The 16,137-nt window shown below is 41.2% G+C and overlaps 1 protein-coding gene across 3 annotated transcripts in view; it reads left to right on the top strand.

Annotated features, from left to right (window-relative positions):
- Window positions 1-16,137, top strand: part of plxdc2b (plexin domain containing 2b) — a 435,240-nt gene that overhangs the window by 305,841 nt on the left and 113,262 nt on the right. For all 3 annotated transcript variants that reach the window (XM_059972140.1, XM_059972142.1, XM_059972141.1), the window contains exon 8: window positions 15,654-15,749. In XM_059972140.1, the coding sequence (XP_059828123.1) occupies window positions 15,654-15,749 (96 nt within the window). The remainder of the gene's footprint in view (window positions 1-15,653; window positions 15,750-16,137) is intronic.

Here is a 16,137-nt window from a genome sequence, read left to right as displayed (position 1 = left end):
GGTTTCAACGTGATCCTCCTACCCTATTCCAGTACAGGCCCAGAACCATCAAATGTTAACTCTTACATTCCCAGAATGATTCTCACAAACCTCCTCAAACCTCACCAATGCCAGCACAGTTTGCTTAGATATGGGGTCCAACACTGCATACAACACTCCCACTGTGGTCTGACCAATGCCTTATAAAGCCTCTCCATCACATTCTTACTTTTATATTCTAGTGTTCTCAAAATGAATGCCAACATTCCAGCACCTGAAGAATTTTTTGTATTTCTAACATTGCAATTATCTTCATTACAACTGACTCAACCAGAAAGTTAACCTTTAGGGAATCCTGCATAAGAACTCACAACACACACAAAATGCTGGTGGAACACAGCAGGTCAGGCAGCATCTATAAGGAGAAGGGCCGAGACATCGACCGTGCTTCTCCTTATAAATGCTGCCTGACCTGCTGTGTTCCACCAGCATTTTGTGTGTGTTGTTTGAATTTCCAGCATCTGCAGATTTCTTCATGTTTGCTCTAGGACTCACAAGTCCCTTTGCACTGCTGATTTTTGAATTGCTCCCAATTAGAAAGTAGCCTGTACCTTTATTCCTTCCACCGGACAGCATGACCTTACACTTCCCTGTACTATAATCTACCTGTCACTTCTTTGCCCACTCACCCAATCTGTCAAATTTTTCTGCAGACTCTCTCTTTCCTCAATGCTACCTTCCCCTCCACCTGTCTTAGTATCATCTGCAAACGTGACCCAAAAACCATCCATTCTATCATCCAAATCATTGACATATAATGTGAAAAGAAGCAGTCCCAATATTGACCCCTACAGGACATCACTAATCTCCAATAGCCAACCGGAATAGGCCTCTTTTATGCCTGCTCTTTGCCTTCTACCAGTCAGCCAATCTTCTATCTATGGTAGTATCTTTCCTATAATACCATGGGCTTGTATCTTGTAAAGCAGTCACATGTGTGGCACCTTGACAAAGGCCTTCTGAAATTCAGAGCCTGTGGTGTAGTCCATCTCATCCATGTGACTTTCAGCTTCCCAAGCATCTTCTCCTTAGTAATTGCAATTGCACTCATTTCTGCCCCCGACACTCTCAAGCTTCTGGCATACTGCTGCTGTCTTCTATAGGGAAGAATAATGAAAATTGCTAATCAAGTTTGCATGCCATGTCTTTGTCCCCAATTATTACCTCTCCAGTGTCATTTCCCAACAGTTGAGTACTCACTTTCATCTCTCTGTATAGCTGAAAATAAATTTGCTATCCTCTTTGGTATCCTTTTTAGTATTCTGTCACATGATCTTTGTCTCCTAGGGGTTCCTTTACCTTAAGTTCCCTAGGTAAATCTGATTTATTACACAACGCCCAGTCCAGAATGGCCTTTCCCCCAGTAGGCTCAACTATAAGCTACTCTAAAAAGCCATTGTGTAGGTATTCTACTAATTCCCTCTCCAGGATCCTGTATAGTCATTGATAATAAAAATAAAATAACTACATAACTGGGCCCAGAATACATGCACTCCTATGACTTTAGTATTCTTATTTTCACTTGTGTACAAAGTGAACATGGGCCACTGTCACATACGCTGTCTGAACTAAAAACTGTTATTTTTATTCAGAATTGGCTTATCAGTAATGGATATCTACCATTTGGTAAATTGTATCTGTTTGAATGGCCATTCACAATAGAAGTCTTAAAAGTCAATTGAAACTTCAAGCAGACAGCTGATGTTATTTTGAAGTTAGTAAAGGCAATTAAGGTGCTAAAAGTCAAATCGAAGTTTCAAGGGGACAGCAGATGATATTTGAAGTTAGTAAAGACTATAGAGCTTTAGTTGTTGGGCATGTTTCACATCCTTCCATTAATCTTATCTTAACTGTTCTGGCACCCCCTATTATGTAAAGGAAGCTATGTTTTAGAAAGACCTGTCTGGGAAAAGTCTCACTACAGAGGCCTCACTAGTCTGGCTTGAGTACACACTACCACAGTCATCCCAACCTGTCTCATCTGTCGTAAGCAGAGGTGTGTCCGGTGGTCTCCCTTCAAAGGTCTCACTTGATTATGACTGCACCAAGCTATCCTTGCCTTGCTACGACTTCCACATTAGCACCATCCTGATTTTCTGAGTCTAGCTGCATATTGAAGCTCCCCATGACTAACACAGCATTGCTCTTATTGCTTGCCTTTTCTATCTTCCATTGTAATTTGTATCCCACACCCTGACTACTGTTCAGAGGCCTTTATATCTCCCGTCAGAGTCTTTTTACCCTTGCAGTTTCTGCTTGCAAGGGTTCTATACCTTTCGATCCTACGTCTCCTTTTTCTAAGGATTTGATTTCATTTTTTACTGAGAGTCACCTCATCCCCTCTGCCGACCTGCCTGTCTTTTCAATACAATATGTATCCTTGGATGTTAAGCTCCTAACTATGATCTTCTTTCAGCCACGACTCAGTGATGCTCACAATATCATATCTGCCAGTCTTGAACTGCGCTATAAGATCACCTACCTGATCGAGGAAATAGCAGCCATGATATTGTTCAGTTTTAATTAGCTGTGGAAAAGGATCTTCATCATTTTAAGAGAGAAAAAAACAATCATTTGGAGAAAGGCCAGTTTCACTGAGATGAGAACGGATATGGTTCTGGTATATTGGCATTCAACTAGGCTGACAACAGAACAATTGGAGATCACACTTGAGCTATAGTCCAAGTGCATCCCCATAGGGAGAAGAGTAAGCAGGAACTCTGTAGATCAGCAAGAAGATAGTGACACAAAAAAGGAAAACAACAGCTTAAAGCAGATTTATAGATGGCTAATTCAAGCAAGAGCTAGACTGACTGTCGGAAGTTTGGACAGTAAAGAGGTAAAGAAAATATGGAGTCAGGGAACATTGAAAGAATTGTGGAGCATGGAAACTGGTCCCTCAGCCCAATTTTTCTCTGCCAAACAAGCTGCCTTCTTGAGCTAGTCACATTTGACTGCATTTGGCTCAGATCCCCCTTGACCTTTCCTATCCATGAACCAGTCTAAATGTCTATAAAATGTAATTGTGCCTGCATTTTCGATTTTCTTTCATTCTTTCACCTCTCATTTTAAGCCAATATCCTCCAATTTTAGACTCCCCTAATGTAGGGAAAATGTCATAAAAGCTGAAGAGTCTGGAAAGCAGAAGAGTGAAACATATCAACGTTGCCTAAAAGGAGGTAGCTGCCATGTTCAAGCGCATAAAGCCTGACCAAGTGGACCTCAGGATGTTGTGGGAAGCAAGGGAAGAAATTCCAGGAACCTGCAGAGATATTTGCATCCTCTTTAGCCAGAGGTGGGGTACCAGAAGTCTGGGGGTTGGCATTTGTTGTGTCTTTATTTTAAAAAGGGTTATGAGAGCAAGTGAGATATATTATAGGCTGGTGAAACTTATTTCAGTAGCAGGAATGCTACTGGAAGGGATTCTGAGTAACAGGATCTACCAGCATTTGTAAAAGCAATAATCAACTTATCTTTATCTATGGGAGATTGAGTCACACGATGTTGATTGAGTTTTTTGAAGAGGCCACCAAGAGAATTGGTGAACATAGAGTGTTTTTCCATCCAGTTCTTTACACTGTGGGTGTCGCAGTCCCAGCCCCAGTCAATGTGTGGAAAATTAAAATCACCTCCTATCACAAGCTTATTTTTCATGCAAACGCCTGGTATCTCTCTACACATTTGCTCATGCAAATCCTGCTAACTCTTGGGTGTTCTATAATATAATCCTATTAACATGGTCATTCCTTCCTTGTTCCACAGCCCCATCCATATCGTCCCAGTAGACAAGCCCTCCAGTCTACCCTGTCTGACCAGTGCTGTGATATTTTCCCTGATGAGTAATATCACATTAATATCACCCCCTCTGCCATGTCTAAACAACAGAATACCAGAACACTGAGCTGCCATTCCTGCCTCTCCTGCAATCAAGTCTCACTAATGGCTACAATATTAGAAGAAGGCTCAGATGAGTTGGGATTGGGGGCATCAGTGAAATGTGGAGTGTAGTGATGGATCTATGGGGTTGCTATTAAGTAAATAATTAGGAAAAATACTCAGTGCTTTTAAATCTTTCACAAGCAACAGTATGGAAATCTGGTTGGCTTGCAAGGCACCAGTGACAGTGATACATTGGATGCACCTGTCCTATTTTTTTTTCTGATAGTCCTTTTAATAGGTCAGATCCATGTAGAAGTTCTGGTAAGCTATGGACACCAAAGTGTAGAACACACTTGAGGCAGATTGTTAATGCATCTCCCCTCCAACTACATCCTGAACTCAGTACTAAGCCTAGGCAAATATTACACCAGCCTTGGATGGTGAACCCAATATAATCCCATTCATTTGATTAGGACTATATTGGATCATTAACCTTCATTAGAAATATGAAGCAAAGTAGTTTGTTGGTTCTTCATATGTTATGTGTTTTTGTATAATGCTAAAAAATTCAGTTAGCAAATGTCCATAGTAATGTCAATTATGCAGTATAAAGTCTTTCCCACAATTGTTAGCTTTTTGAAGAGATAACTAAGAGGATCAATGAGGGCAGAGTGGTAAATGTTGTCTATTTGGACTTTGGTACAGTTCTGTATGGTCCTGTCCTGTATAGAGCTCTTAAAGATAGTGGAGTCAAGGGATATGGGGAGAAGGCAGGACCGGTTGTGGATGATCAGCCATGATCACATTGAAGCAAAGGGCCGAATGGGACTACTCCTGCAGCTGTTGTCTATTGTATGGAAGCCTGGTCTGGAAGGGATCTAGGGAGAGTTAACTAACTGGATTTAGAATTGGTTTTATGTTAGAAAGCAGAGGGAGATCATGGCAGTTTGCTTCTTGGACTGTGAATATTGTGTTTATATTGTTACTTATATAAATGATTTGGATGAAAATGTGCAAGATTAATAAGTTTGCAGAATAAGTTACCGAACTAGGTGACATAGGTAGTGAAGAGAACACTTTAAAATTACAGGGGATCTTGATAGGCTGGGTAAATAGGCTGAGGATTTGCAAATTGCATTCTATCCAGAGAAGTGTAAGATGTTCCATTTTGGGAGGTTAAACAAAGACAGCTGTTCACAGTGACTGATAGGGCGCTAGGGGCATTATATAACAGAGGGCCCTCAGAATACAAGTAGACAGTTTCCTGAGAGTGGCATCACAGATAAACAGGTTGGTGATGAAGGTGATTGTCACTCCAGCCTTCAGCAGCAAGGGCAGTAGGTATAGATGTTATTTTGCATTTGTACGAGATGTTAGTGAACTGAACATCTTACTTGACACGGATGAGTTGGGCTGCAGTGTCCCTTTCTGTACTGTATTGCTCTATGCCTTGGTGATTTTAGTTCAGAGTGTGTGCACATTTCTCACAACAGTGTATTCATGCTGTGCTGGTGCCACTTGTGACCTGCCATCAACCACCACAATCCTTGTACATTTGATTTGATGCAAATGACATATTTCACTGTAAATATGAAAAAAGCTCATCTTCATATATGACAAACAAAGCTAATCTTTTAATCTTTTTAGATCTATCTAGTCTGATTTAGCATCTTAAACTAATTTTCATGGAATATTTTATACTGATTATGAACCTGTTGCCACATGCAGCTGTGGAGGCCAGGTGGTTGGGTGTATTTAAGGCAGAGATTGATAGGTTCTTGATTGGACATGGCATCAAAGGTTACAGGGAAAAGGCCGGGAACTGGAGTTGAGGAGGAGATTTTAAAAAAAGGATCAGATATGATTGGATGACAGAGCAGACTCGATTGGCCAAATGGCTTACTTCTGCTCCTACGTCTTATGGAACTTCTGAATACAACAAATCAGCAGAAAACCCCAAAGCAGTGTGCTAACATTTACAGTGCCTATAAAAAGTATTCAACCCCTTGGAAGTTTTTATGTTTTATTGTTTTACAATTACTCACAGTGGATTTAATTTGGATTTTTTTTGGCACTGATCAACAGAAAAAGACTCCTTCATGTCAAAGTGAAAACAGATCTCTACAAAGTGATCTCAATTAATTACAAATATAAAATAATTGATTGCATAAGTATTCACCCCCATCAAGTCAGTATTTAGTGGATGCACCATTGGCAGCAATTACAGCCTTGAGCCTGTGTGGATAGGTCTCCATCAGTTTTGCACATCTGGACACTACAATTTTGCCCATCCTTCTTTAGAAAACTGCTCAAGCTCTGTCAGATTACATGGGGATGGTCCTTTTCAATTCCGCCCACAATTTCTCAATTGGATTGAGGTCTGACCTCTGACTTGGCCACTGCAGGACATTAACTTCGTTTTTTCAAGCCATTCCTGTGTAACTTTAGCCTTATGCTTGGGGTCATTGTCTTGCTGGAAAACAAATCTTCTCCCAAGTCGTAGTCCTCTTGCAAACTGCATCAGGTTTTTCTCAAGGATTTCCCTGTATTTTACTGCATTCATTTTACACTCTATCTTTTGTGTTGTGTAATAACCCAGACCTCATTAGAGAGCTGAACATAAAGGAACCCTTAGGAGGCAGTGATCGTATTATGATTGAATTAATACTGCAATTTGTGAGGGAGAAGCATAAATCACATGTATCTGTATTGTAATGGAATAAAGGGAATTACAGAGACATGAGAACAGAGCTTGCCCAGGTGGATTGGAGGAGGATACTGGTGGGGATGATGGCAGAGCAGAGGTGACTGAAGTTTCTGGGAATAGTTCACAAAATGCAGGATAGATATGTCCCACAGAAGAAGTTGTTCTCAAATGACAGGAGTCGGCAACTGTGGCTGACAAGGGAAGTTAAGGAGTGCATAAAAGTCAAGGAAAAGGTATGTAAGGTAACAAAAGTGAATGGGAAGCTGGATGATTGGGAGGCTTTAAAAATCCAATAAAAAACAAATAAAAAGGCTATAAGAAGGGAAAAGATGAAATGTGAGGGAAGACTAGCCAATAATATAAAGTAAGATTCCAGAAGTTTTTTTTTTCAGTTCTATAAAAAGTAAAAGGGAGGTGAGAGTTGATATTGGACCAGTGGAAAATGATGCTGATGTGGTAGTAATGGGGAACAACGAAATGGCAGATGAAAATTGGTCCTTTGCATTTTACTTCACCGTGGAGGACACTATCAATGTGCCAGAGGTCCATGTTGTCAGGGGGCAAGAGTGAGTGTCATTGCAATTACAAAGGAAAATGTTCTAGGCAAACTCAAAGGTGTTAAGGTGGATAAGTTATCTGGACCAGGTGGACTACATCCCAGAGTCTTGAGAGAGGTTGCTGAAGAGATAACTGATGCATGAGTCATGATCTTTCAAGAATCACTTGATTCTGGAATGCTCTTGGAGGACTGGAAAATTGCAAATGTCATGTCACTCCACTCTTTAAGAAGGGAGGAAGGCAAAAGAAAGGAAAATATAAGCCAGTTAGCACAAACTCAGTAGTTGGGGAGGTGTTGGAGTTTATTATTAAGGATGAGGTTTTGAGATACTTGGAGACTAATGATAAAATAAGTCAAAGTCAGCATGGTTTCTGTAAAGGAAAATCTTACCCGACAAATCAGTTGGAGTTCTTTGAGGAAGTAACAAGCAGGATGGACAAAGGAGAGACGGTGGATGTCATTTACTTGGATTTTCAGAAGGTGTTTGATAAAGTGCTACACATGAGGCTACTTAGCAAGATTAAGTCCTGTGGCATTACAGGAAAGATACTGGCGTGGATACTGGAATAGCTAGCAGGTAGAAGGCAGCGAGTGGGAATAAAAAGGGGCTTTTCTGGTTAGCTACTGGTGACAAGTGATGTTCCTCAAGGGTCAGTATTGGGACTGCTGCTTTTCATATTTTTCAGTGCTTTAGATAATGGAATTGATGGTTTTGTGGTAAAGTGTGCAGATGATACAAAGATAGGTGGAGAGATAGGTAGTGCTGAGGAAACAATGCGATTACAGCAGGACTTAGACACATTTGAAGAATGAGCAAAAAGGTGGCAGATGGAATACAGTGTTGGGAAATGTATGATAATGCATTTTGGAAAACAGAACATTAGTGCGGACTCTTAACTAAATGGGGAGAAAGGTCAAATGTCAGAGGTGCTGAGGGACTTAGAAGTCCTCATGCAAGACTCTCAGAAGGTCAATTCACAGGTTGAGTCTGTGGTAAAGAAGGTAAATGCACTGTTGGCAATTGTTTCAAGAGGAATAGAACATAAAGAAAAGGAGATAATGCTGCAGCTTTATAAGACACTAGTCAGGCTGCACTTGGAGTATTGTCAACAGTTTTGGGTTCCTTATCTCAGAAAGGATATATTGTCATTGGACAGAATCCAGAGGAGGTCCACCAGGATGATTCCAGGATGAAGGGGTTAACATAGGAGGAGGGATTGGCATTTTGGGCCTGTACTCTCTGAAATTTAGAAGAATGTGGGTGGGGGGGGGGCAGGAAATCTCATTGAAACCTAGCAAATGTTGAAAGGACTAGATAGGGTGGATGTGGAGACGGTATTTCCTATGGTGGGGTTATCCAGAACTAGAGGGCACAGACCCAGAATTGTAACAGGGGTAAGGAGGATTTTTTTTTAGCCAGAGAGTAGTGAATCTGTGGAATTCTGTGCCACAGACTGTGGTGGAGGCCTGGTGTGTACATATATTTAAGGTGGAAGTTGATCATTTCCTGATCAGTGAGCGCTTCAATGGATATGGCGAGAAGGCAGGTGTATGGAGTTGAGTGGGATCCAGGATTAGCCATGATGGAATGGCGGTGCAGATTCGATGGGCTGAATGGGCTATTTTTTGATGATGTGTGGCTTACACCAAACAACGTGTTTTGTCTGATAGTCAAAAAGAACAATTTTGGTTTCATCAGACCTTTGCACCTTCTCCCAACTGACCAAAGTTTCCCACATGCCTTCTGGCAAACTCTAGCCAAGAATACCTTGAGTTTTTTACAACACTGTCTTTCTCTTTGCCACTGTCCCATAAAGCTGCGATGGGTGATGCACTCGGGCTACAATTATTGTATGCGCAGTCTCTCCCATGTCAGATATTGAAGCTCGTAACTCCTCCAGAGTGGTCATAGATCTCTTGGTGGCCTTCCTCACTCATTAACTTCTTACACAGTCTCTCAGTTTCTGAGGGTGGCCTGCTCTAGGCAGATTTACAGCTGTGCCATATTCTTTCCATTTCTTGATGATTGACTTAACTGCATTCCAATGGATATTCAGTGATTTGGAAATTTTCTTGTAACCATCTCCTGACTTGTGCTCTTCAATAACCTTCTCACAGAGTTGCCTGGAGTGTTGATATGTCTTCATGGTGTAGTTTTTGCTAGGATACGGACTCACCAGCTGTTGGACCTTCCAGATACAGGTGTATTTTTCCTAAAATCAATTGAAACACCTTGACTATGCGCAGATCTCTAAAAACAGATACCCATTTAACTAATTATGTGTCTTCAAAAACCAATTGGCACCACCAGTGATGATTTGGTGTGTCATTTAAGGGGTGGGGTGGTTGAATACTTACACAATTAATTATTTTGTGTTTTATATTTGTAATTAATTTAGATCACTTTGTAGAGATCTGTTTTCACTTTGACACAAAAGTGTCTCTTTCTGTCGATCAGTGGCAAAAAAGCCAAATTAGATCCACTGTAATTTAGTGTTGTAAAACACCAAAACTTCCAAGGGGCATGACTACTTTTTATAGGAACTGTACATTGCAAAGAGGACGGTGTTCTAACGTCACTTCCCACCCTTCTACTCCTTTCAACCTTGTGTATTCAGCAACTCACATATTATGCTCCTATTTCCAGCCTTCACACACCCAAAAGAAACAGTCAGCCATGTAGTGACAGATTGGAGTTATCTACAGTAGGGTTAATGGCAACCCTTCACTAAAAGATGAATGGATATTGGGTTGGGGGCCGAGATTGCTTTTATTGTGTTTTTCTTTGCGGTTTTAGCTTTCTTTCTGATTACATTTTATTTTTATATTATCACCTGTTTGTAGACGTTCAGTGACTTGTGGTATACTTGCTTTAATAATTCTGTAGCTTCTTTGCCAGCAAACATGAATCAATCACTGCTCACGACTTCTTACATGAGGTTAGTCCAATTAGTCATGCATTATAAGAGGGAAGTGTGTGTTTAGCTTCCTTTTGTTACAATTATAGTCAGAATTGCAATTCCTTTGTTAATTCTCTCCTTGCTTACTAGTGCAGGCTGGCCCTGTCTGATTAGTACTTTGATGAACATCAAATAAAACAGCTGGAACCGTAAGATATGGGTCTCATTCTTAACTTCCAAAGAACCTTCATGACAACAACATTTCCAAATAGGAAATTTACAAGAAAACAGCAAATTTGTTTGCATTTTATTGCTGATATCAAATAAATGTAAGATTCATTGAGTTCTGTTACGGAATGCAAGATTTCAATGCAATTAGATGTGAAAGAGCGGTGGAACTTGACACAAAGCTTGGGGGTGTTGCAGGACATTGCTAGGATGCAAAACTGGGCTGAGAAGTGGCAGATAGAGTTCAACCCAGATAAGTGTGAGATGGTTCATTTTGATAGGTCAAATATGATGGCAGAATATAGTATTAATAGTAATGCTCTTGGCTGTGTGGAGGATCAGAGGGTTCTTGGGGTCTGATTCCATAAGATGCTTAAAGCTGCTGTGCAGATTGTCTCTGTGATTAAGAAGGCATACTCTGTATTGGCCTTCATCAATCGTGGAATTGAATTTAGGAGCCAAAAGGTAATGTTGCAGCTGTATAGGACCCTGGTTAGACCCCACTTGGAGTATTGTGCTCAGTTCTGATCACCTCACTACAGGAAGAATATGAAAACTATAGAAAGGGTGCAGAGGAGACTTACAAAGATGTTGCCTGGATTGGGGAGCATGCCTTATGAAAATAGTCTGAGTGAACTGGGGAGACTTTTCTCCTTCGAGCGACGGAGGATAAGAGGTGACCTGATAGAGGTGTATGGGATGATGAGAAGCATTGATCGTGTGAATAGTCAGAGGCTTTTTCCCAGGGCTGAACTGGCTAACATGAGAGGGCACAGTTTTAAGGTGCCTGGAATTAGGTACAAAGGAGATAATGGGGTAAGTTTTTTATGCAGAGAGTGGTGAATGTGTGGAATGGTGTGGTGGTGGAGGCAGATATGATAGGGTCTTTTAAGAGACTCATGGATAGGTGCGTGGAGCTTAGAAAAATAGAGTGCTATGGGTAACCCTAGGTAATTTTTAAAGTAAGTATGTGTTTGGCACAACATTGTGGGCCAAAGGGCCTGTACTGTAGGTTTTCTATGTTTCTCTGTTTCTACCATCCTGACAAATACACTTCCACCAATAATACAGAATTAGATTATCCAATCCATTATTTTAAATGTAGAGATTCTGAAGATGCTGAAAATCTTGAGCAACAACAGACAAGGACCAGCTGCTGTCTGTAAGGAATTTGTACATTCTGTCCGTAACTGTGTGGTTTTCTCCAAATGCTCCATGTTCTTCCCCGAGTCCGAAGGCATACTGTTGGTAGGTTAACTGGACATTGTAAATTCTCCAATGGTTAGGATAGGGTTAAATCGCGGGATTGCCGGGCAGCGCAGCTTGCAGGGCCAGAAAGGCCTGTTCTGCACTGTACCTCAATAAGTAAGTAAGTTGTTGGAGGAACTCAGCAAAACAGGCAGCATCTATGGAGGGGAATAATCAGTCGGTGTCTAGGGCCGAGACCCTTCATCAATCCTTTAACATATGTTGTTAATTCTTGCTTTGGGCAAATTGGCTGCCTTGTTTCCCTATGTCACCGTAATCAGAGCAGTTAGTCGGGTAGTTGAGGAGTTGGAGGGAAAGATGGGGATCTATGCTTTAGATATCCAAATTCTTCCTTTATTATAATTTGAAACATCCTGTTTGGCAGACAAATGTTATTTTTGTATGAAACTGAAATAACAGTCTCAGTGATGTGGTTGTTGACAGGACTCCAGCTTTTGCATCACTGGTGTGAATATTTAACCTTTGGTTTTCACCATGCTGAAATGGGGCTGACATCTCTTCCAGTTATTCCTATGAATGATCAACTTCTGTCATAAATTGCTTTCTTGCTCAATAAGGTGGAGAATGAAAATAAATATTTTAAACCATAAGACATAGGGGTAGAATTAGGCCATTTGGCCTATTGAGTCTTCTCTGCCATTCAATCATGGCTGATCCTTTTTTCCCCTCCTCAGCCCCACTCCCCAGCCTTCTCCCTGTAACTTTTGAAGCCCCGTCCAATCAAGAACCCATGAAGCTCTGTCTAAGATATACCCAACGACCTGGTCTCTACATCTGCCTGTGGTAACAGATTCCATAAGTTCACCACCATCTGGCAAAAGAGATTTCTCCACATGTCTGTTTTAAATGGATGCATCTCTATCCTGAGGCTGTGCCCTCTTGTACTAGGCTCCCCCACTACAGGAAATATCCTTTCCACATCTCCTCTGTGTAGGCCTTTCAACATTCAAAAGGTTTCAATGAGATCCCCCCTCATCCTTCCAAATTCCAGCGGGTGCAGGACGAGAGCTATCAAACGTTCCTCAAATGATAACCTTTTCGTTCAAAGAATCATCTTTCTGAACTTTCTCTCAGTCCTTACCAATGCCAGCACATCTTTTCTAAGGTGAGAATTCCAAAACTGTTCACAGTACTCGAGGTGAGGCCCCACCAGAGGCTTATAAAGCCTCAGCATCACATCTCTGCTCTTGTATTCTAGACATCTTAAAATGAATGTTAACATTGCATTTGCCTTCTTCACCACTGATTTTACTTGCAAGTTAAACTTTAGGTGTTCTGAATGAAGTCTCCCAAGAGCTTTTGCATCTCAGATAGAAACATAGAAAACCTACAACACAATACAGGCCCGTCAGCCCACAAAGTTGTGCCGAATATGTCCTTAACTTAGAACTACCTAGGCTTACCCATATTTTTCTAAGCTCCATGTAGCCATCCAGGAGTCTCTTAAAAGACCTTATTGGTTCCACCTGCACCACCGCCGGCAGCCTATTCCACACATTCACCATTCCCTGCATAAAAAAACTTACCCCTGACAGCTCCTCTGTACCTACTTCCAAGCACCTTAAAACTGTGCCCTCTTGTGTTAGCCATTTCAGCCCTGGGAAAAAGCCTCTGACTATCCACATGATCAATGCCTCTCATTACTTGTACACCTCTATCAGATCACCTCTCATTTTCCGTCACTCCAAGGAGGGAAGGCTGAGTTCAATCAACCTATTCTCATAAGGCATGCTCCCCAATCCAGGCAACATCCTTGTAAATCTCCTCTGCACCCTTTCAATTCTGGATCCACAAAGCAAAGTCCCCATGGATCTCATGCCTCCCTACTTTCTCAATAAGCCTTGCATGGGGTACCTTATCAAATGCCTTGCTGGAATCCATATACACTACATCTACTGCTCTACCTTCTTCAACGTGTTTAGTCACATCCTCAAAAAATTTAATCAGGCTTGCAAGGCACGACCTTAACTTTGGGCAACTCCTGTCTCATCACACTGTAATTTCATTTTCTTCACTACTACTTTCTTTACTGCTACGTAAGACTTTACTTTCTCCCTATCAAGTTTAATGTTGAACTCAATCATATTGTGATTACTGCCTGCTAAGGTTTCTTTTACCTTAAACTCCCTAATCACCTCCAGTTCATTACCTAGCACCTAATCCAGTAAAGCTGATCCCCTGATAGGCTCAATGACTAACTGCTTTAAAAAGCCATCTCATAGGCATTCAACAAACTCACTCTCTTGAGATCCATTAACAAACTAATTTTCCCAATCGACCTGCATGTTGAAATCTCCCAGGACTTTCATAACATTGCCCTTTTGACACGGCTTTTCCGTTTCCCATTGTTATCTGTGGTCCACATCCCAGCTACAGTTGGGAGACCTGTATATAACTGGCATCAGGGTCCTGTTACCTTTGCAGTTTCTCGACTTAACCCACAAGGATTCAACATCTTCTGATCCTATGTCACATCTTCCTACTAATTTGATGCCATTCTTTACCAGCAAAGCCACGCCACTCCCTCTGCCTACCTTCCTAACCCTAATACAACATGTAACTGGACATTCAGCTCCCAGTTACAACCAAACTTCAGCCACGATTTTGGAGATGGCCACAACATCATACCTGATGATTTGTAATAGTGCAACAAGATCACCCACCTTCTTATACTCCGTGCATTGAGATAAAACACTTTGAATACTCCATCTGCTATCCTTTTAGATTCTGCATGCCTAATGCACTGATACTCACTCTGCTGGCTGTAACTTTGTCCTATTATCTGCCTGTCCTTCCTAACAGTCTGACTGCACCCTATCTTTGCTTTTTACCATCGATCCTATCCTGAGTCCCTTCACACCAGTTCCCACTCCCTGCCAGATTAGTTTAAACCCTCCCCAAAAACGTTGACGAACCTGCCCATGAGAATATTGGTCCCCCTTGGGATCAGGTGCAATAGATCACTTTGTACAGCTCACACTTCCCCAAGAAGAGATCCCAATGATCCAAGAACCTGAAGCCTTGCCCCCGGCATCAGCTTCTCAGCCACACATTTATCTGCCAAATCATACTATCCTCGAGGTTGTGCTTCTCAGCTTTCTGCCAAGCTCTCTAAATTCTGTCTTCCGGACCTCTTTGCTTTCCCTTCCTATGTCATTGGTGCCAATATATACCAAGATATCTGGCAGCACTCCTTCCCCCTCCAACATGAGCTGAGACAGTCCTGACCCTGGTACTTGAGAGGCAACATAGCATTCAGGTGTCGTGTTCACGTCCACAGAATCTCTTGCCTGTTCCTCTGATACTGAGTCCCTTATCACTACTGCTCCCCTTTTCTCCTTCCTTCCCATCTAGACCACAGACCTAGGCTCAGAGCCAGTAACCCGCTCTCCGTGGCATTCCCCTGGGGCGTAGTATTCAGAACGGTATCAAGGGAAATCACCACAAGGGTGCTCCGCACTAACTGCTGCATATTGTAATCTTTAGAGAGAAGTGACCTATGCAAATATTAAGCATGGTTCTTGTGTTTATTATTACATTCCACAGAGACCTATGATACTATTGTGTAGAACTTAAGGAGTTAAATCAAAGTGTCATCTGTACTTTTAGGTGAGCACAAAAGATTCAAATGCAGATGGAAGAAGAGTTGGAGAGTTATCTCTAATATGCTGACAGATGTTAAGAATTCTGAAAAATGAGAGATTGCCTGTTTATTATCACTGTTCTTTCTGTGTGAGCTTGCTGTGTATAAATTGACCAGCATAACAAGAAAACACGCACTACATTTCAGAATCACTTCATTAGCTGTAAAATGCTTTGGAACATTACAAAAGGACAATGGCGTTTTTATGAAAGCCATCTTTTATTCCTTCTCATCTGAGTGGGTTTACTTGTGTAATAATATTTAATGTTTTACTGGATACAAGGTGAAACCTTAAATGTACTCAGTCTTTTTCAAATGTTTCTAAATTACTAGGCACTAAAATTAAACGATATAAAGATCATAGTTAAAAACAAGCTAAACAGAGCAATACAAAAGTATAACTGTTCAATAGAATGACCTTTCTTGCAGATGTTCGCAGAAGAACAATTTATGAATACCACCGAGTTGAACTTAAGATGTCAAAGGTCACTAACATGTCTGCAATTGAAATTATTCCACTTGCCAGTAAGTATTAATTTATCAGTTATCTTTTGATTTGATGTGCTGTGGAAACTTCCATATTCCAAGCATCACGGGACCAAAAAGCATAGTAGCATGTCAGGCTTCCTCCTGTGCTTGCGATGTGCATTATGGTGGGAGCATCCAATTATTACACTTCTGTTGGTAGACTCAAAGTGTTTGAACTATTCTTTCAATAGCTTTCACACACTTACTTAAGGGGATGTTTCAGGATTTTGACCCAATCATGTCCAGATCGATTGGCATTTTTTGTTATTTATTCTTTCAATTTTCAGAGTCTGTGCATCACTGGAGAGGCCACTGTTTATTGCCATCCTTAATTGCCCATTAAGAATATGTTGACCCACTGCTTAGTGACCCAGCACTCATGAAA

The sequence above is a fragment of the Hypanus sabinus genome, chromosome 6, assembly GCF_030144855.1.
Source record: "Hypanus sabinus isolate sHypSab1 chromosome 6, sHypSab1.hap1, whole genome shotgun sequence".
NCBI classification, from domain to species: Eukaryota; Metazoa; Chordata; class Chondrichthyes; order Myliobatiformes; family Dasyatidae; genus Hypanus; species Hypanus sabinus.
Note: the sequence above shows the minus strand (reverse complement) of the source record. Positions and strands in the feature narration are given on the sequence as shown.